This window comes from Colossoma macropomum, unplaced genomic scaffold, assembly GCF_904425465.1.
Source record: "Colossoma macropomum unplaced genomic scaffold, Colossoma_macropomum, whole genome shotgun sequence".
NCBI lineage: Eukaryota > Metazoa > Chordata > Actinopteri > Characiformes > Serrasalmidae > Colossoma > Colossoma macropomum.
This window is the reverse complement of record NW_023494790.1, coordinates 11,707,249-11,729,750: the sequence shown is the minus strand read 5'-3', so window position 1 is coordinate 11,729,750 and position 22,502 is coordinate 11,707,249. Positions and strand designations below refer to the sequence as shown.

The 22,502-nt window shown below is 38.7% G+C and overlaps 1 protein-coding gene across 1 annotated transcript in view; it reads left to right on the top strand.

Moving 5' to 3' along the window:
• The window catches only part of LOC118809127 (cadherin-10-like), a 117,550-nt gene that overhangs the window by 37,652 nt on the left and 57,396 nt on the right, over window positions 1–22,502 (top strand). Inside the window, exon 2 of the mRNA XM_036572119.1 lies at window positions 19,943–20,323. Coding sequence (XP_036428012.1) covers window positions 20,108–20,323 — 216 coding nt within the window. The 5' untranslated portion in view covers window positions 19,943–20,107. The remainder of the gene's footprint in view (window positions 1–19,942; window positions 20,324–22,502) is intronic.

The window sequence follows — 22,502 nt, the reverse complement described above, 5'->3', positions numbered from 1 at the left end:
TCCTGACTTCGCAAACAGCTACTTCTATGTGTTTACTACAGAATGTCCATTGTCTTGACATAATCCTTAACAGATGTACCCAAAGCTGCAGTAGAGAGACACAGTATAAAAGCCTGTATGCTAGGACTGTTGTCAGACTGGGCTATTGATGACTGATGGACAACGCGCTCTCAAAAAAAGGCTTTCCCTCTGCATCCTGTCTTCTGACTGTCTCCTTGGCATGAGATAGATTACAAAATGTTTACGTTTACATGTTTACTTTTTCCCCTGTCTAATGTTAAAGTTGTAGTAATACGCTATATTGCCAAAAGTACTCACTCACCCATCCAAATCATTGAATTCAGGTGTTCCAATCACTTCCATGGCCACAGGAGTATAAAACCAAGCACCTAGGCATGCAGACTGCTTCTACAAACATTAGTGAAAGAATGGGTCGCTCTCAGGAGCTCAGTGAATTCCAGCGTGGTACCGTGACAGGATGCCACCTGTGCAACAAGTCCAGTCGTGAAATTCCCTCGCTACTAAATATTCCACAGTCAACTGTCAGTGGTATTATAACAAAGTGGAAGCGCTTGGGAACGACAGCAACTCAAGCCACATAATTGTGCCAATTGTAAAGTTTGGTGGAGGGGGGATTATGATGTGGGGTTGTTTTTCAGGAGTTGGGCTCGGCCCCTTAGTTCCAGTGAAAGGAACTCTTAATGCTTCAGCAGACCAAGAGATTTTGGACAATTTCATGCTCTCAACTTTGTGGGAACAGTTTGGGGACGGCCCCTTCCTGTTCCAACATGACTGCACACCAGTGCACAAAGCAAGGTCCATAAAGACATGGATGAGCGAGTTTGGTGTGGAAGAACTTGACTGGCCTGCACAGAGTCCTGACCCCAACCTGACAGAACACCTTTGGGATGAATTAGAGTGGAGACTGCAAGCCAGGCCTTCTCGTCCAACATCAGCGTCTGACCTCACAAATGCACTTCTGGAAGAATGGTCAAAAATTCCCATAAACACACTCCTAAACCTTGTGGAAAGCCTTCCCAGAAGAGTTGAAGCTGTTATAGCTGCAAAGGGTGGGCCGACATCATATTAAACCCTATGGATTTAGAATGGGATGTCACTCAAGTTCATATGCGTGTGAAAGCAGACGAGCGGATACTTTTGGCAATGTAGTGTATAACATTTACTGTGGAAAAGTGTCAAAACATACTGATCAACACGATTGACCCACAGAACACTGCAAGTCCACTCAGTTCGCTGTCTCATCTACTTAACCTTAGCTAATGTAATGTTTAGTTTTTACATAATATGACATATACTCTCTCTCTTTTTACTGCTCGCCCATCCAGTGTTGAAACAACAGCATTAGTAGCTCACCAGTTCTTCTTAGAAGGAACTGCTGAAGAATTGCTCTATCAAACGAGCAGCAGTTTTTGTAGAAAAACAGAATGAACACTTTAATAAAGACGTAAAATTCTGAGTCCTCTACATCAGATACATTATAAAGGAGCACTGTGTTCTCCTTCATAAGTGCTGCCCCTGCTTCCACTGTCTCGAATAAGGACGTGGGAAAAGGGTGTTTTCAACCTCCTTTTGTGTGCACACAAGTCATTTAGGTGTCTGAACGCTACAGATTACATTCGCCATTGTTTCTTTTCAGAAATAACTGTTAATCTTGAGTTTTCAAACTGAAGATATATGTTTAATAAACAGAAAAACAACAAAAATTACAAGCATAATTTCCAGCCCATGTGTCTGTGCGATGTTCCTCCATGCGCAGGAGGGTTGGACTCTGCGGAGGAGTCAGAATTCAGGACAATGCTGCCTGTTACTTTCAGCTACACAGTGAAATTTTGTTCATTTTTATTTCTGCCTCGTGTAAGTTAGGCCAAACCTGATAGATGCCAGCTAATAAACACCTATTTCAAAACTTCATTGCTCTGTTGATCTCTCACATAAACCACATGAACATGACATTAAGTGAATGACTGCCTCCTCAGAGACAGCATCCACCCCACTTACTCTTGAAAGCAGCGTTATTCACAAAGGGCTGGTGTGGGTGCAGTTTTTCAGTCAAAACAAGCAGGAGCGCGCCTGGTTCTACTTGTATAATCAGTTTCAGTGTTCAGACAGTATTAACATGTGTGCTCCTGCTTTGCTGAAATAAAAATCTGTGAACATGAACTGTCTCCTAAACCACACTGACAAGTTATTGTGCCTTACTGAAGATCTGGATGTGGTTTGAGTGTTTTGAGAGAAATGTTGGGCAAGTATTTAAAGATCTGTGTGACTTTTGACTTGAAGGGTTTGTTATCATCATTAGCCTCTTATATCCAGCACCGAACTAAAGAAGAAGTACTGGACACCAAACATGTCTTCGGTCAACAACTGCATCTGGGGCGAGAGGAAAACTGAGTAAATTAGATTTTTCGCCAAACCATTCCTTTAATGTCACAGCGATACAATCCTCAAGAAATTAGAAGCTCAGAAACTGCCGTGGGCCCACTACTTTAAATTCTTCTGGCTGAAGGAGTGAATGAAGCAGTGCATGCAGGATGTGACAAGCCTGCAAGCCACTTTCTCCTGTTCATGCACAGATTACACACTCTTACGCTTGCTTACCTCCTCAAGGGAAGAGCAGAATGTAAAAAATGGATTCAACATGAGCCGAGTTTTGCCTTTTATCCTAAGGTTTTCAGTACTTATTTATTAGCCTAATCTTTACTAAGAAGAACAGAGACATTGTAGTACTGAAAGTACAGTATTTTATTTGGCCGCAATATTTGTCATTCAAATAAAGGTAATACAGCGCAGAGTAAGGCAAATAAGCTGTTGAACGTTAATGAGTATATCTTAGTACTAAGTGAGCTGTCTTGCTCCCTGTTGCCTATATAGGCAGCCAACCAGCTAGGCAGCATTCTTACCTGAATTCTAATCTCTAAAAGCTAGCAGCTAGATTCTAAGATAGATCCTCTGTGCACTGCTTTTATGAAGAAGAAACTGTGGAAATGTGTGGGAATTTGTGGCCATTCAGTCGAAAAGCATTTGGGAGGTCCAACATCAGGCACTGGCCTGGCTCGGAATTGATTTTCTAGTTCATCCAAAAGGTGTTCAATGGGGTTGAGGCCACTGGAGTTCCTCCACGTTAAACTTGTCAAACCATGTCTTTATGGACCTCGCTTTGTGCACAGGGGCACAGTCATGCTGGAACAAGAAAGGGACCTTCCCCAAACTGATGCATATAATTGTCTTAAATGTCTTTGTATGCTGTAGCATTAACATTACCCTTCGCTCCCTCCTCCACCAACCGTTAGTGCTGGCGCTATGCATTCCGGTAGATTCTCTTGGCATCTGCCAAACCCACATTTATCCATCATCTGGACTACAAGATAGTGAAGTGTGATTCATCACCCCAGAGAACATGTTTCCACTACTCCAGAGTCATCTTAGGCTTGTGTGCAGCTGGCCATGCAAACCCATTTCATGATGCTCTTGACACACAGTTCTTGTGCTGATGTTGCTTCCAGAGGCAGTTTGGAACTCTGTAGTGAGTGATAGAGCAGAAGACAGATGATTTTTATGCGCTAGTGCTTCTCTGAGAGTTTGTGTGGTCTGCTGCTTCATGGCTGAGCTGATGTTGCTTGTAGACGCTTCCATTACACGATAATAGCACTTACAGTTGACCAAGGCAGAAATTTCATGAACTGTTTTGTGGCGAAGGTGGCATCCTATGTCTGTCTGATTCTGCTGTCAGTGTTTGTCTGGAGATTTCATGTGCTTAATTTTACACAGTTGTTAGCAATAAATGTGGTTGAAACAACTGAACTCAATAACTAGATGGGTTGTCCACATACTTTTGGATATATAGGGTATTCAATAAGTGACACAATCTTCGTGCTGGGAATTTGCATTTATTGTCCTAAAATACTGCTTCTGGAGGTTCTTCAGGCTTTGGTTCCACTACTAAAGGTTTAGTTAAAAAAGAACTTTGACCGAGCTGAGTTTTGTAGTCTAGATATTTTCATACACCATGCAAATGAAGTATTCATCATTGACCGACCTTAAATGTCCTACAGTAATCTTTGAAGACAGTGGTGCTGGAGTAAATGTGTTTAAGTGCTTTGGCAGAAAGAACGACTCTGTGAGTAATAGTTCAGGAGCAATAAAGGTCCATTATAAGGGTCCATTGTTGCCAGGCTAAAAGTTAATGTAATTGAATTCGCCTTGAACGTCTCAGGCTGAAAAGCCACTGGAGACGCAACATTTTGCATAGGCTTATGCTTGTAAACAATCAAAAATTCCTTTGTTCTCCAGACGCGTTGTATGCAGAAGAGTGCAAGTTTCAACTGTGATGTAGAAATCCCACCACTACAGTTTCTGCATCCTACAGTTGCTACATTTTACAGTTAAAGCATTTGCACTGATGGTAATATAATAACCATATAAAAACTGAACTAGCTACCCATGTAGATCTCATGTACTGGGGTTTCCTTGGTTTGTTTGCCTATACCCCAGCATTCTTTGCCTGAGCAGGTTAAATATGGTAGGGGATCAAACATTTTTGTCTGCTTTTGCTTTTTTCATTTCAGGTGTACAGAAAGACTATAAAAAAAGCACTTTAGTACTTGAAGCCCTCCCCCTGACAAAAAAATAATAATAATTGCAAGAATAAATAGCCTATGTTTAGGGACGATACCAGTGTAATATATAGATAAATAAAATGCATGTTTTAGTGGTGATGGTTCATGTTTCATAATAGATCTTTTTCTCATATTGTTTTATCTAATCTTTTTCTTTGAATTTTCTCTAACTTGTGTTTTTAAATGGTTGCTTCATATCATGAAATTATAATATTTTTTTGACCAGGATATCATGCTGTGAAACCGCAAAAAAGATCCTGTTCAGTGAGCTTTATGGTCATGCTGTCCTAGATGTTTTTTCACTTATAGTGGAAACAGTGCTCACAGTTGTCTAGGGCAGCTCATGCTGGACAGATATTTACAAAACTGACTTTGGAAGGTGGTGTCCTATGATAGTGGCACGTTTACAGTCACTAGGCTATTCAGTACAGTACGACCCATCCTACTGCCAGTGTTGGTATATGTAGATTCCATGGCTCGATTTATGCACCTGTTATAAAGAAGTGTGGCTGTAATAGCCAAAATAGCCAATTAGAAGGTATGTCTACTAGAGATGTGAGAAAATACTGATACACTTGAGTATCGTGATGTTTTGTCATACTGTATCGACACATTGATTTTTAATTAATAGTTTACATGCAAAGATTCACAACAGACTGTTGTTCATTTTGTGTTGTGTTTAATCCCCTGACTTCAGCCAATTAACTGTTTCACTCCTAAGTAAGTTGACTAGTAAAGCTACCACCAATGGCTGAATCTGACTTTGACAGGTACTCTTACCTTGTCCTATCCATTGAACGAGTATGCCCATACCATTACTATAGCATAGTAACTTGTGTTTCTAATGTTAATTCAGCCTTACTTAAAGTCTATTGTATTGGCCAGCTCAGTATTACTACTTATTCCCTGATAACGCGATTTAAGATCCAAATATTTACTCTTACTCTTTTAATGATGGTAACATTTTCTAATAAGAAGATTTAGATGAGGCTAAAGTCAGCTAACTATTCACCAGCTTCTTGTTTGAATTTCCCGTTTCACCTTAAATGATGCAATAGTTACATTCTGGCACCCTAAGCTTCTTTTACACTGAATGCGGAAAATTGACCGTTGCACTTATAAACACATTATTTTCAATGAGATATGCAGTGCAGATGCAGATTTTAGCTGCACAGAGCTCAGCGACAAACGCAGTGGCACTTTGGCCGAGTCTCGATCCGGCCAATAGGAGCAGCAGTAGGCGTGTCTGGTAGTTTCTGTTGCTACCCGAAAGGCTAGTTTTATCAGACAGTGGCGCCCACTCTTGCACCTTAACGATGAGCGCTGCACAAACTGCAAGTGGGGTGAAAACATCTCGCCGCCGACATGAGTGGCGAGCGTAGCTCATACCGTGTTTAGTGTAAAAGCTGCTTAAGTTGTTGTAATAGTGACTGCTGCACCATTTAAGGTGGAACCGTGAAATTTAAACAAGAAGCTGGTGAATAGGAAGCTGACTTCAGCTTCGTGTGATTTAGGCTATTGAAATGTCCTACCTACAGTTTTATGAAGGGAGCTACCTAAAAATATGCCCTACAGTAGGACATTTCGACAAGGCAGCACAATGTGTCAGAGCAGGCTTTCGTAATATGATGAATAATGTGGAGCCTCATTATACCATACCCTCCCAACAGCACATCACTGTTGTCACAGTTGTACAAGGAGGTAAAAAAAACTTTTTATTTGTTTAATGATATAGGCAAATATTAGTTCCTTTGTTCAGATTGCACAAAAAGTGGTGCCATGATGTTGGATGTTACAGGTTCTGTGATAAATGCAACTGCAGATCCCACTGTCCTAACTTTTTCTTTTACTCAGATGTTATGCATATAGTGGTGACAGTTTTTCTAAAATTAGGTTTAAAAAATTGCAGAATATCACCTTGCGTACAGTATCGCAATAGATCGCAATATATTGGTATTATTTAATTCCTTGTAATAGCTGTATGGTATCGCCATGTTCTTGCCAACACACAGCCCTAGTGTCTGCTTACATATGGCCATGTAACATAGTTAGGAGATAAACATAAGCATCACAGGAGCCTAAATATGAGAGAAATCGACTGGGTCTTGTACAAAGTTTCAAAGAAGCAAGTAAATCATTCATGAGCTAACATTTGATATCAGAATTGCTGCTGGAGGAGAGTGTAGGGAGCTGTTGGGTTTTTAAGGCAGACAGTAGTGCGGTGGTGTTAATAACATGAAGGGGAGGTGCACTGAGGCATCGCTGTACAACCTGTCATTGACACTGTCACACATTAGCGGTCTCTAAAAGTTCCTCAGTCTGGAGCTGTGAAAGGTTACCGTGTACCTAACTCCCCCCCTCTTCCCTTCCTCCCTCCTCGCTCTCTCACCCCAGGGCTGACATTCTCCTCTCTCACTTTTAATTGCCCCCTGGAGGCTTTTTTCTCAGCTGCCATGGAGGTCTGTTGCACGCCGACTGCAACAGGGCGCCGAGCTTTCTGGACTGTCGTCTTGTTAGAGAAGGAGAGCAGAAACTAAAAGAGCAGTGATGTATGTTTCTATCTGCCATCCCACTGAATCCTCACGACTCGCCGCTCTGTGCATGGGTTTAACTACAGAATGGATCAGTTGTAGCTACAGTAGTACAGCAGTGTGTGGTTTGCTGGAAAGCAGTCGCAGTAAATAAGGCAAGTTAAGGGCTGCAATGGATTTTCTGTTTTCTTTCTGCTGTTAGGAAATGATGTGCTGCCCATTGTCTTTAAATTAAACATAGACTTTGTTTTTTCTATATCAGTATTGGTGTTATCCTTCAACAGACCTCAATAATGATTTTTTTAGTCTATTTTAGTTATTGATATCAGTTAATGTTACTTGGCAACAAGTAACAGTTATTAGTCAACTATTTGTTTAATTCCACATCATTTCCCGCCCAGCTGAACTCATGTGCCGCCCAGCCTGGAGGAGATAAACACAGTAGGATCTTAACGTTTGCTTTCTAGTTTTGAGTTTTACATGTATTTTACATACAAACATATTACCTTTGACAACATTCATGGTTATGAATGCTGAATATTCTATTCAAGTGAATCATTTAAAGTTTTTACTTTTGGAAAAGGGGTGGAGGGGCAGCAGTTCATGGACTTTATTTGGCCAAACCCCAGGTATAGTATTTCATTTTTATAGGTCTGTCAGAATGAAGATATAAAAATAGAATCAAAATATGGAAAGAGAGCTACATTTCTGAGCAGTGTTTTCATTTTTGTATAGTCAGATTTATTTTGAACGGTGGGCAAAAAAAAGCTGCCATGAATTACCATTGTTAAAACTTTTAGTTTTTGTCTAAAATTGCTGTAGAACACATTCATTTTTGTGGACTGTAACCACTATGAGAGCTGAACAACTGTTCACAAATTACTGTGCAAATGGCAATCACTGGGGTCCAAGCACAGGACCCATGGAGATAGTAGAACACAAATAATGGGTAAAGTTTCAGAATGATCTCTATTTATAATACATGTGGACAGATAAGGAGATGTCTGCTAGTTTTTTTCCATGGACAATGCTGCTGGACCACACTACATGGAAACTGGTTTCTAAGCATGTCCAACCTTCCAACATCTGTCACAGTAGGCATGTTGCCAAAAGGCTGAAAAGTATTGAGATGTACGCTTTAACAGTATTGCCCCGCGTTAATTAAGGCATCATTAAAGGAGAAAGTTAAAAAGAAGAAATATCTGCTTTCGGCATTACAGAGTCAACCTGTAAGCTAGTGTGAGTCTCAGCATGCAGGACTCATACTGTAAATAAGGATACATTTACAGATGAACAGATGTGGGTGTCTCAAGCAATTACATTTCAAATTTTCCTGCTGTATTCAAACTCCAGATACCTTTGAAATAGTCATGGAGGAAGAGAGAGAGAGGGTGTGCAAGACAGGAAGAAAGAGAGGGGGCACAAATAGAAGGAGATGGAGAGGGAGAGAGATAGAAAGAGAGTGACAAAAAGAGAAAGAGAGAGATAATCAAAGAGGGAGCAATAGAGAGAAAAAAGAGCGAGAGAGAATGGGAAGGAGAGACAGAGGAATAGAGAAAGAGAGAGACGAAAAGAGAGACAGAAAGACAGACAAATGGAAATAGAGAAGAACATAGAAAGTGAGAGAGAGAGAGAGAGAGAAAGAAGGAGAGACAGAAAGTCAGAGAATTTGAAAGGCAGAGAGAGAGACGAATGGGGATAGAGAAAATAGTAGAAAGCGAGAGAGAGAAAAAGAAAGACATAATCTGAGGGAGATGTAGATGTAGATGGAGAGACACAAGAAAGAGGTACAGAAAGAGGGAGAATTGAAAGACAGAGAGACAGGCAGAAAGAGAGAAACAGAAAGTGACAAAGACAGTGAAAGAGAAAGAGAGAAAGGAAGTTAATGTAAAGGAGAGACAGGCAGAGAAAGGGAGAGCGAGAGAAAGAGAAGAGAAAGGGAGAGAGGAAAAAGGAGAGAAAAAAGAGAGTAGAGATTAATATAGAGGGAGAAGGATAGTAGGTGAAAGCTGCAGCACAGTGTTGAGATTGGGGGAAGATGAGAAGGGATAAGGATGAAGTTGAGCCACGGGAGATGAATAGAAGTACTCTTGCTTTCTTTTTCTTCTCTCTACCCCCTGCTTTTCAGTTTCTCAATTATCCCTCCTATTTCTGCTTTACTCAATCACTAGCACGTTGTCTAACTCCGTGGCCTAAAACACCATGCAGTAAGCGGGGGATAGTATGGCGATAGTGCAGCATCATAATACTTAAAGACATTTTTACAATACATTGTGAATTTGGAAGAGGCCAAGGTTCAGAAAAACTACAAGTACAATGATTTTTTTAATTCAACATTTTGTACTTGTTACTGTGCAGAATATCCAGGTGCTATTCTCTGGTTGTTGTTGTTTACAGGCTGTCTATAATTGGTCTAAATCTGTCTTGTTTTGTGATACATGCAGTTGTTCAGTGTCCTAGAAGTGCTGATACCAAGTCAAGTCAAAATTTATTTATGTAGCGCTTTTTACAACAAGTCTTGTCACAAAGCAGCTTTACAGAAGATACGGGTCCAAGCTCCAGTGAGCAAATCAAGTGCGATAATGGTAAGAAAAAACTCGCTAAAAGCAAGAGGAAGAAGCCTTGGACGAGGAACCAAGACCCAAAATGAGAACCCATCTTCCTCTGGTTGACAACAATACCCATGACATGTACTAAGAAAAGCATACTGTCATGTTATTTATCATGATAATTAGTGATGCATCAATCCAAAGTAATGCTTTGGTATCAGCACCTGATTAAATGGATCAGATATTGGTCAGACGTGACTGATTCACATTCAACATAGTAGTGGGACATATACCGGATCATCCAGTGTACTGAATGAAATTCTTCTTCAGTTGAATTTTTTTAACTATGTAACCTCCTACCTAATAGGGACCCCACAGAAATGTAAGTAAATTAGGGGTAACCTGCACTCACCAGGCTATGGATAAGGGTGTACACTAGAGAATCAAAAAGAACTGCAGAAATAAAGTATTGAACAGTCAAGATCTACAGACACCTCCACAAACATATGGTGCAGCCCTCAAAGTGTATTAAGTGTAAACCAATCTCTATATACAATAAGCCACACAGCACACCAAGCAAACTCAAAGTCCTTTTTGCTTCAGAAAATTAAGTCCCTGAGTCTTGTTCTATGGCTCAGTGGAGTTCTTAAACAAGGAACAGTCTCACCAATTTTGTGGAGTGACATGGCAGATATGGCAGGAAATCAAGTCAAGTCCTAGGTGGTCTAGAGGTGGTGGTGGAATAATCCAACAGAAGGTGGGTCCAGAGAGTTCTTTGAGGAGTTCTAAGCTAAAAGCCCAGTGGAGTAAATTAAAGAGGTAACCCTTACACCAGGGCTGCCCAATCCTGGTCCTGGAGATCTACCACCCTGGAGAGTTCAGATCCAACACACCTGGCTCTAGTAGTTAGATGCCCCAGAAGGTGTTTATTAACTGGATCAGGTGTGTAAGATTAGTGTTGGAGCTAAACTCTGCAGGGTGGTAGGTCTATAGGACCAGGATTGGGCACCCCTGCCATACACCAACAGTGGAATGATGGGTGGTATAAAGTTTCCTTCTAATAGCACAACGTTCATTGAGCAGACCCAACCAGCAACAACAATGAATGCTTTAAAAAATCCTTGTGTTACCATTGCATGCTAACAGCTACATAAAAAACAAAGGGAAACCATGAATAATATTATGATGGTAAATAGTTTAAAAATGGTTCAAACACCATTATTACACCAACATAAGCAACAAATGTTTCTTGGTGAAGGAGACAGTAAAGTAATTCTGGCAGAGAGTGCATGTGTCCAAACACCTCTTGCCTACTTACTGTTTCACTACCCTTTTATTCCTGTTCCTGCCCAAGGACTCAGTAAAGACCACAACTCTCATTGAGACTTTAGGTGTAAATGCAAGTGGTAACATAGTACATTCATACCTAATATAACAGAACAGAAAAACATGGTAATGTGATCGTGATGGTTACAACCGTTATACCGGTATACAACCAATAACAAATAATGCAAAACATGCCAATGTTAGCTTTAGCTGAGTAGCTGAGAAATGTTCCATTCACATTTCTAATGAAAACGCACCAGACCCCTGTTCACCTCCTGCTGTCTAATCCATTACATCTGTAATAGTACACTTTGTTTTCGAGGCAGTGGACATAAAGTAGTGGCCAATCTTTTGGGGTTAGACTAACATGGACACCAGACTGATTGCCGCATTTCCTCTCATACCACCTAAGAAACTGCCTGTCTTGGGCAGCTGTGCACAGTAGGGTGTGGACCAGCTGGTACTGAAGTAATATTTTTAAATTCCAGCAGCGTCTAACAGTCGGAGGCATGAGTATATGGCATGCACGTATGAGACAAATACCTAAAAAAAATTTTGACAAAGCTTCAAGAAGTTGCCTTCTTATTTAATATTCTGATTCCACCTTAAATGTTGTCACCTGTGAAAGTGCCAGAATTTAACTCCTGCTCCCTTTTAAGGTGGAATGGAAAAATTGAAGAAAAAGCTGCCAGATATGAAGCCAACATCAGCAGCACTGTTTTTGCTGAGTGTTAAAAGGCAATATTGGCATTTATATATATATTGATCAATTGTGGTTTTACAATTTTTGAACAGTAAAAATATTTCAGATTTGGGTTGGTGAAAATGGTTCTTATTAAAAAGTGAAAGGATAGCCCAGAATAATAAACCACTGTTAACCTACAAAAATAGTTTTACTTCATTTACGTCATCTAAAATTGTTTTAATTTAAAATGTGTATGCCATGATATATAACGAAATCATCAGAAATTTAATTTTACTGTAACATAAACTTTTGACCCTTCCGCCCAGTACAAATTCAATACTTTTTTATCAATCATGGTCAATATATTACTTCAAAAGTGCAATGTTATAAACCTTCTGAAAGGGTTTAACTTAAAAAAGCCTTCTTGCTTCTACAGGACACTATAACAGAGCACTGAAATCGGTAACACCCTGAGTTCATATATTGGAACTGGTATTGGGGAGAGAATAATACCAGTGCATTCACTGATATAATTCACTGATATGGCACACCTCTAGGTTCCACCACATCAAATCAAACAAAACAACTAAACCAGCAGAGCTAAATGGCTTTATGTTAGAAATTGGCTTCTCTGTGGAGATGAAAGCCACTAGCGTAAAACAAGACCAGCTGGACAAGGCTCAAGTCTGACCCCGAATGTTCTGTGTTGTTGTGCATGAGTCATTTTTCTGTATTTCTTGTAGAAGCTGCCAGCAGCGATGCCAGACGCTTCCCTCGTCCCGCTGGTTGACCTCAATACCAGCGGATGGCATAATTCACTCAAACCAGGAATGTTCCTTCTGCTCTCCTTCTTTACATTCCCCCAGGCTGTTTGCTATACAGTGTCTTTTGTCTGATTTAAAGTGGATTGTTAGAACTTTCTCCCTGTGTGGTCTGCAAACTGTGATCGCATATTGCTTATGTTTAAGCATTTTTTTCACGTACCATCATCAACAAACCTGAATTCAGCTACAGAGCTGCTGTCAGTTGTGAAAGGGTTGGCCTGGCATTGGGGGGGGTGTGGGGGTTAATGAATGGGCTTACCCTGCCCTTAGAAAATGTCAAGACTTTTAATCATAGACACTGCTTTTTTTAATAAGTAATAAATATAAGTAATAAGTGAAAGTGCAAGGTACTTCAACCTAGGCTAACCTTTTTGCTGTATAATACTTGGCTCGTCTGGACTTCGACAATGAGACGTTTGGCGTCTATGGCTCCCCAAAAATCAACATCCAGTTTATTTTACCATGGTTGATGGCAAAATTTGGAAAAACTGAATTTTTGACAGATCATTCCCCTGACCACTGCGGTATTGTGCCATTGCTGCTGGCGGTGGTAGAATTTTCCATTGCTGCTTTGAAAACAATGGGTAATTCAGTTTGCCATCGACCATCTACTACCAGCATTAGTCCTCCTATTACTGCAACCATTGAAGTTCAGTATTCTCTCATTACTTTAGAAGTGTGCTTGGTTTCTGTGGATGTCTTTCGAAATTGAAGCTCCAGAAACTCCGATATCCTGACAGATTAGAATGTTTTCTAACCGTTTCCAATGCTGAACATTTTAGATTGTTCAGTTTTCTGTTTTTTTTCCCTCAGCTGTCTGATTTGAACTGTTATGTGAGCTTCTGTTGCTTCTGTCAGCAACAGGCTATAGCCTGATGTCAAGAGATTGTGGAACATGTTTGGTGAAGTTGTTCTGGTGCCATGGCTGGGCCTAATCCAAAACAGAAGTGGATAATAACTACTTCTATCTACTGATGTACTTAGGTAAAGTGTTAATGGAGCTGCACTTCTCTGAGTATGTTTAAATGGTTATACTTCGTGATATAATTATTATGTAAGATAATATTATATAAGATAATAATTTAATTCTCCTTTGTTGGTTCAGTTTCAGTACTGCTTTGCAGTTGGCCATGTCTCTCATTTTGGAGCATTTTATTTTAGGCCAAAGGAATCAAAAAGAGAAGAACAGAGCCCAGCAAGCATCGGTTCCTATGTGGTTAGGTGCTGGATGTTCTAAGAAATCTCACTGCAGTTCTAGAAGTTACTGTTGGAACGATATACTAAGCCTTTTGTGTGAGTTTTGGGTGCAAACCTGATGCAGTCTGCCCATGTGTTATGTACGGAACTATGTGTGAAAAGCCATAAACTGCCAAATGCATGGAAAAAATCAAAATACATGTGCGGCTGAATCCATATTCTGCTCGATTTACCAGCTAGTCGCAGCTAGTTTCACATAGATATTTCTTGTTTAACACCAGATGTAAATTTTTGGCAGCTTAAAGGCAAGTTTTTGGGAAACTTCCTTTAACAGTTTCTTTAGCAACAAATGGAATAAAATGGACTTTGATTCAACTTGAAGCACAGCTACAAGGTGTGAAATCCAAGCACCTCTAGGTTAAGAAACCACTCTCTTTAAAACAAAACAGTGGCTTCACTGGCGTAAATTGATTTTGCCTCTTGAAATCTGTAGGCATGTTATTAATGGCAAGAGATAGAATTCTGTATTTCTTTGTGTATCGCTACATTAATATCCATTTTAGGCTTGTTCACAGAGCTTGCACTGACAAAGGTCGTCCATTTAAAAATACCACCAGCAAGTCTGCAGTTGTTTTTTTGCAAGAATATGGATGATTAAAGGATAATGTTTTGAAGATGACATGGTCAGTGCTCTCCACTGATTTGCCATCTAAAAACCCAAATTAGAAAACACCTCCAGCCTATTTTTGGCACATGACTCTGTGCTACTACACTTCATTAACTAAGCGCAAAGCCTTCCAGGGATGTCATGTTCATGTTGAGTAAAGACTATTAGCAGATACCTGTTCACACAAAGGTATCAGCTTTGCTTGCGTTAGTAATGATCGAACATATTTTAACCTTCACAATGAACAAATTAGCCTTCTGCAGCAGCTGGCCAGAGGAAGAAAGGCTGTTGCTCTACATTCTTAGCAGAAAGGTTTCTATGTAGTAGAAAAAAAAGGTTTCATGAGAACCATTTTAAAAGCTTCTTTAAGAACCAATATACAACTTCTCCATCATGGAATTTATACACAAAATATAATACCAGACCTAATAATAATAATTTTAAGACTTTTTCTACAAGGGCTACAAAAACAAATAATACATATACAACCCTATCGGGGATACTGTGCAAAATGTAAATAAAAACTAAATGAAATGATGTGCAAATCATGTAAATCTGATATTTAAATGAACATAGTACAAAGACAGCATCAGATGTGATTTCTGAGAAATTTTATGTTTTTTTGAAAACAAAAGGCTGGTAAAGTTGTGTAATGCTAAAAAAACTCCTGGTGGCTTATTGACAGCAGGTCAATAACATGATTGGGTATAAAAAATCTCAGAGAGGCTGAGTCTTTCAGAAGTAAAGATGAGGAGAGGTTCACCACTCTGTGAAGGACTGAGTGGGCAAACATAAAATTTAAAAACATAAAAAAACATGTTTACTCAACAGAAAATAGCAAAGAACTTTTGCTTTTCATCATCTACAGTACATAATCACATTAAAAGATTCAGAGAATCTGGAGAAAAGGGACAAGACCAAAAACCAGTATTTGCTGGCCATGATCTTAATAACGCATTAATAACGGACATGATTCTGTAGAGGAAATCACTGTATGGGCTCAGAAACACTTCTGAAAACCACTGTCTGTGAAAATAGTTTGTCGCTACATCCACAAATGCTAATTAAAACTCTAAAACACAAAGAAGAAATAATATATAAACAGGATCCAGAAACGCTGCCACCTTCTATGGGCCTGAGCTCATTTAAAATGGACTGAGGGGAAGTGGAAAAATGTCCTGTGGTCCTACAAATCAACAATTAAGAGCACTCTTACTATCCGTGCACAGTTCAAAAGCCAGTATTCATGATGGTATGGGGTGCATTAGTGCACATGGCATGGGCGACCTGCACATCTGTGAAGGCACCATTAATGCTGAACGATATATCCATGTTTGGCAACATATGCTGCCGTCCAGATGACGTCTTTTTCAGGGAAGACCTTGATGATTTCAGCAAGATGATGCCAAACCACATTCTGTATGTATTACAACAGCATTGTTCCATATTAAAAGAATCAGTGTGCTAAACTGACCTGCCTGCAGTCCAGATGTCACTACTGAAAACATTTGGCACATTATGAAATGAAAAATACGACAAATAAGACCCTGAACTGTTGAGCAGCTGAAATCCTGTATCAAACAAGAACGAGAAAACATTTCACTTTCAAAACTACAGCAGTGTCTCTTCAGTTCCCAAACACTTACAGAGTGTTGTTAAAAGAAGAGGCAATGGAAACACAGTGGTAAACATGACCCCTTCCCAACTTTTTTGAAACGTGTTGTTGGCATCAAATTCAAAATGCGCAGATATTTTTCAAAAACAACAACATTTCTCAGTTTCAACATTTGATATGTTGTCTTTGTAGTATTGCCCTTTAAAATATGGTTTACATGATTTGCATGTCATTACATTCTGTTTTCTATATACATTCTGCACAGCATACCAACTTTTTTGGAAATGGGTTTGTATATATTTATTATCTATATATGCCTAAAAAATGAATAAATATATATTTAATTCCCTAAAAAGCTCCTTTTGGTCTAGCAGGTTTGTTGTGACAGTAGCCATTACTGCTTGACACATTTGTATTTTTATAGGTTAGTAGTTAGTCGTTACATGTGAATGTTTATCGTGGAAACTCATGTCGCAGTAACAATAAGAATACAATTTAACGAGCTGCCTTACAACTGACCATCATAATTATGTGGAGGCAACTTTAGCAATGATTCTTAAAATTAAAGGGTTATTTGGAGCAATGCCATAGAAGAAACACTTATGGTTCCCTAAATCAGAAGTTTGTATGTGGTTGGAAAAGTTTTTCAAGCCTACAAGAGTACCATGGAGGCATGTGAACCTTATCCGAGTATCACCATGTGTCTAGTCCACACTGCCTCTGAGTCAGCTCTGTAACTGCTGCCAGGGGGAATATAAGCTCTAATTTCCTCTGTTCTTTTCTAATTACACAGTTTTACAGCAGGTGTAAAACTTGACAGCACAAACAGCAGATCTCGTTATTGTGATGGAATCATAACCAGTTTTTAGTGCTGTATCAGAGTAGTACAGCATAGGTGCTGCTCTGCAAATACCACACCAACAAGGTCATCACATTTTAGTAAACTATTATTTTAAATATTAATGGGTGTGCGATTTGACTGGATCTCTACAGTTTACACTTCAACAGGCGCAAGTAAAAGAAAGAAGCTAGTGTTTTGACAGAGGTAGGACTGTGGACTGAAAAAAAAACACTGAAATGGGAGCATATATGTTCTGTCAGACAGACGGCTAAAAAACACTTCAAATATTATTTTTATGGGGGATTTTGAAAATGAATATTCAAGTACTCGTTTGGAAATATCAACAGGTATTCAAAGCGTAAAATGCTAGTTGGTCCAGCACTTATTATTATTGTGATGATGCTATATGTAGCCGTTGTCTTTACTGAAGAACCCCTTTTTAAAGAGTGTATCTCTCTGTTCTCAGAGTGCACTCTGCATTCTCTCTCGGTGAGCAGTCAGGTGTGTGCTATTAGAAGAACATGTTCTATCAGAAATAATATGCCTTCGTAGGAGGGACTTTCAGACAGTGTGCTAATGTGTGTTTTACTCTCATTGCAAATCATCTAGATCATTGTGGTTTCAACCCAAAGTGACCTCGGCCAATTTCACTAATGAGGTAATTTCTTTGTTGAGGATGTGAAGTCGGGTCGTGGTGTGCAGGGTTTGAACAAATGCATGTAGAGATCATGTGGCTCTCAGGGCCAGTTCCTCTGCCCTGGATCATCGACGTCTAAACCCACTGCAGGACATACACCAGCATAATCGAATGTAACTGATTTCAATCCTCTTGTGTTATGTTTTATAAACATTTAATTTATAATGTTCATCTGTCAAAGTTCATTTTTACATGCCTGTTTTCCAACCTCTCTTTGTCCTTTAGCATAAAACAGGCTGTTACTAATTAAGTGACTTTAAAAGTCTTTGAGTGGGCGGGGCTAAATGTTGTAGACTGAATGGCCAGGGTGAAATGTAGACTAAATGGGCAGGTTTTTATTGAACAACTTTTAATTGTTTTAAGGAAACAATTTAAAAAATCCTCATTCGATTGTAAATAAAAGTATAAGTTACAGTTATATGTGTGTAAAAATAAGTTAACACATCCTCTACATCCTCCATACATCCTCTAACAAACTTAAATATGGTATTTTCAGCTAATTTTAGTGGACAGTTTCTGTTCCCTTACAGAAAAGTTGCATGAATTTCATGGTTGTTGCACTCTTCCCATGTTAAAAATGTGTTATCACATGGAAAAATGTGTAATCACGTAGGGAAAAGAAAATGTGATTACTTGTAAACACGTGTGCTTTGTGCACACTTCACGTGACTTTTTTGTAAGGGTTTATTTGTGAGTTTAACTTATTGGGAAAAACAGTAAAATATATAATATGTCATAACTTTTTACAGACTACTTCAGAAAAATCTACAGCCAGACTGATATATCTGCACAGGCAAAAATACCACAGATAGTGCGCCAGTAATTTTTATTCATACATTTTTTTGTGGCATCGCAGGGATTCAAACTCAAATTCTCATAATGATACAGTCTTTCTGTGTTTACTAAAATAAAGTGTAACCATTGGGAACTTTCAGACAGATCAGGTCATACAGCACTGTTCAAACTATTGAAGTAAAAACTTAAATCTAAAATACACATATAAAATATTATTTTAATATTAATGGTTACCAGAATTTTCAGCCTCTTAACATCAGAATCGGTCGGAAATCAGTTAAACCCTGATTGGAACAAGGTTTGTGGCATTATTCATACTACATTCAGCTGTTGGACATGAATGGGTCAATTACATTAACAGTAATGGGTTTTTCATTTCATTTCATGTTACAATCAAATAAGTGTTTTTGTGGAACAGAAATGTCTTCAGTTCAGAGACAACAGACCAACAGCACAGCCATTCTGGATTTAGCAGTTTGACCCGTGCAATCAGGAGACATCAGATTGTTGTAGGGTTCTCTAATTCTGCTCCTAGAGGACTACAGTACAGCAGTGTTTTCCCTGCACTATCACACATGATTAAACTCATCAGCTTATTGCCAAGCCTTTCAGCAGCTGAAATAGATATGGGTTAGAGCAGGGAGAAAGGACTCAACTGTGTTTTAGTGCTTTATTCCTGTTTTTTTTGCACTTAGAATTAATTTAAGAACACTGCAAATTCACTTTTGTATTTGAATGATTAGGTCTTTGTCTAACACCTTGAAGTCTACAACAAAAGCATGTTATAATTTAATGTTAATTGGGTCAATTAAAAAATTAAGCTTTGAAAATGAGCACAAAAATATTGAAAAATTTATTATAAAGTTAGTAAAAAATGATGATGTGCATGTCAAATCAATCAGAATCAAACCAATCCATTGATATTTGTGCCATGGCTTTTATAATGGTATACATTTATTTTCTAACAGGCTAATAAATTTGACCGCTCAGAAAGTGTTCAGTGGCCTGCCGCACCATTTATGCACTTTAGGAAGCATAAATGTCTAAAATTAATTGTATTTTAATACACTGGAAATGTATTCACATAGTTCAATCATGTGATATATGCCATGTGGTTATTAAATTATTATACAGGAAAATAATGAACTATGACACAAAAAATGCAGGCCATGTCACTGACCCAAGTATTTCTTTATGATATTTAATTCATTTTAATGTTAATTATTTCCATGTGTGCATTTTTGTCATGTTTGTCATTGAAACAAATAGAAGCCTGTTGACACAGAACCTAAATTGAATGTAAATGTAATTCTTTGCATAGTGATGCCATTAACAATGTAATAATGTTAATTAATGTTTATTTAATGGGGCCAGAGACATGAGCATGGAAAATGATGAGGAATTTCTGATGCCAAATATTATAACACTATAACACAGCGATACTCTAATTTCAGATGTTCGTCCCTTATAAAATAAAATATAAAATCAACAACAATAACTCGACTTCTGAGACGTTCAGCAGATATTCATAAATAGGCCGTATAATTGTTAATTGTTTTTCTTCTCTCTTTCTCTTAGACACTTGAAGAAGTCTGGAGTTAATGGATGACTGACCGCTCCTCCAGAAGACCTGGACTACCGTTTCTGACCATTACCTTCACTTTTGTTATTGGAACAACTCCCCACAGGGTTGTGGATTACTGAAGCAAGTTCGTTTATTTTCGTGCTGGAGCACAGTGCAGAATGAGAACTCCTCTGCTGTTATTGCTGTGGCTGTATTTCTGGTGCGAAGCCAGAGGCACTCTGAGGACTACAGGAGGTCTGAGGAGAACAGGCTGGGAGCACACGGGAATGGCTGGAGACGGGCTTTCACTCAGACGCTCCAAACGAGGCTGGATGTGGAACCAGTTCTTTCTGCTCGAGGAGTACACAGGAACTGACGATCAGTACGTAGGAAAGGTACGTAAGCTTTTCTGTTGTTTCCTTTTGAAAAGATCTGAAAACATTTCTCATGTTTGAGAAATTATCATCACTGTCATCCAAAACCTTTACACTGTTTTAAAAACATAGGCTGCCCTTTATGTAAACATTTCGAGATAAATGGACTAATAGGAAAGTCCCAAAATAGAATTGGAATAAAATCTTGTCACAGTAACAATATTCAGGGATAGACAGGCTTAAAAATTTGCACTGCCCCCCTCAAGCCACCAAGCTTGTTGGCAAAATTATAGAAACATGTTTATTGTATGTACATTGTATTTACATTTAACAAGTAGGATATGGCAAAAATCACGATAATTAGTGACATTTTCATGATACACAATACATACAATACAGGGTGATTCAAAAAGATTAATCCGATTTCAAAGCACTATATTTTTACAACCGTGAGGCTCCTAGGAACCAATCACGTACCAATCGAAAGAGGGAGTCATAGAGTTTCTGACTGTCACCGGAAGATGGCTCCCTTCAGTCTGTGAGGAGATGGAGACCCCTGAGCAGAAAGCGTTCTGCATTCTCCACTTCAATAAGAGTGAATCCGTCATAACTGTGCAAAATTATTTTGAAATGGGATGAATCTTTTTAAATCCCTGTGTATTTTGACACACAGGCACAATGTACTAATAGTGCTACATTTATATGAATACAGTAGTTATTAATCAACATTACGCATACTGCGCTGAACTAAATCCGAATAAACAGGACTAATTATGCTCTCTTTCTAATGAAACATGCACTTGGTCAATGTAAACAAAAATTATCATAGTAACAATAAAATATCGTAATATTGACCACTCCTGTTGCAGTTTTTCTCAGTTGCTTAAGAACATTTGTCTATTCAGAAGCCACATACTCAAAACAGTTGATACTGAACACATGATAGGAAAACAGAGGCTTTCTGGCCAAAATAACATTTTTTCTTTGCAAAATGGTCAAAACTGCAAAACACTAAACACACAACACAAAGCCTTTCCTTCAGATACTACAGCTGACTCTCAGAATAGCAGATTCCTTCAATCACTCACTAAACACTTAAAAACTCCCCACCAAATATAGGTTTCAGTTTCACAGGCTTCAGCCTTCACTGTATATCAATGCTGTACTATCTGCTAATACTTTACTGTAAACAGTTTTAGAATGTGCCAAAGTGCAACGCTACGTTTTCACTGCACAACGTATCACATTTGTTTTCAATGGAAAGCATTGGTTCCGTCAGACTTGGTGGGTCCGGTCGAGTGTCAGAGATGCAACGCATCGAAAAGTTGAGCGGAGCTGAACTCTATGCAGATTAATCAGGCCAACGAGATGTGTCTAACCAATGAGGAGGCAGCTGGTGTTTGCATGATTTGTGTCTGCAGGTGTAAAACACACCAGCAGCAAAAGCTAATATATTTAAACTGTTTACCTCCAAAATGTAAAATCCGAGCAGAATCGGTTGGATGATAATAAACCAAAATGAATGTTGTTGACCGCAAGTGGTAATCAGTGACTTAAATCCTAATCTTTCCAATTCAACTTTATTGACGTTTTTGAAAAAAAATGAGCTTAATGATGAATACTACGTTGGCTTTCTGATTATTCAAAAAAAATAGAAGCTTTACCTACATAAATATTGACTACATTTCAAATGGATTTCACCGGGAACTCCCTCATTACACCCACATGAAGCCAACTGAAGGCGGATGATGCGTTCACGTCCGTCAAAGCGCCAGAAGAGTGTAAATGTAAGAGTATCACAATGTGAAACCTGTTCTTTTACCAGAGATAAATTTCAGGGCAATATACTGTATAACCTCCCACAAAAAAGGAAAAGATTTCATCCTAAATATTCAGAAGCAAATATTTTTAGTTCTTTTTTCTATACTCTTGAAACAAAGGTGAGAGTAGTGGAGTGGAAATTTTCAGTGAAATTCAGATAAAACAGCATTACACCAGGTCATCAGTCATGGCTTGTCCATGGCAGAATGTGGAAGAAAGTTCTAACTGTCAACACTGCAGCATTCATTGTACATTTTTTAAAAACCTCAATAGGTTAGTTAGTGTGTAATTCTATTAAACATCACTTTTTCAATGTGAAGAGTGGAAAAAAAGCAGAATATAGAAGCAAATTACCTTAAAACACATGGATATAGTGTCT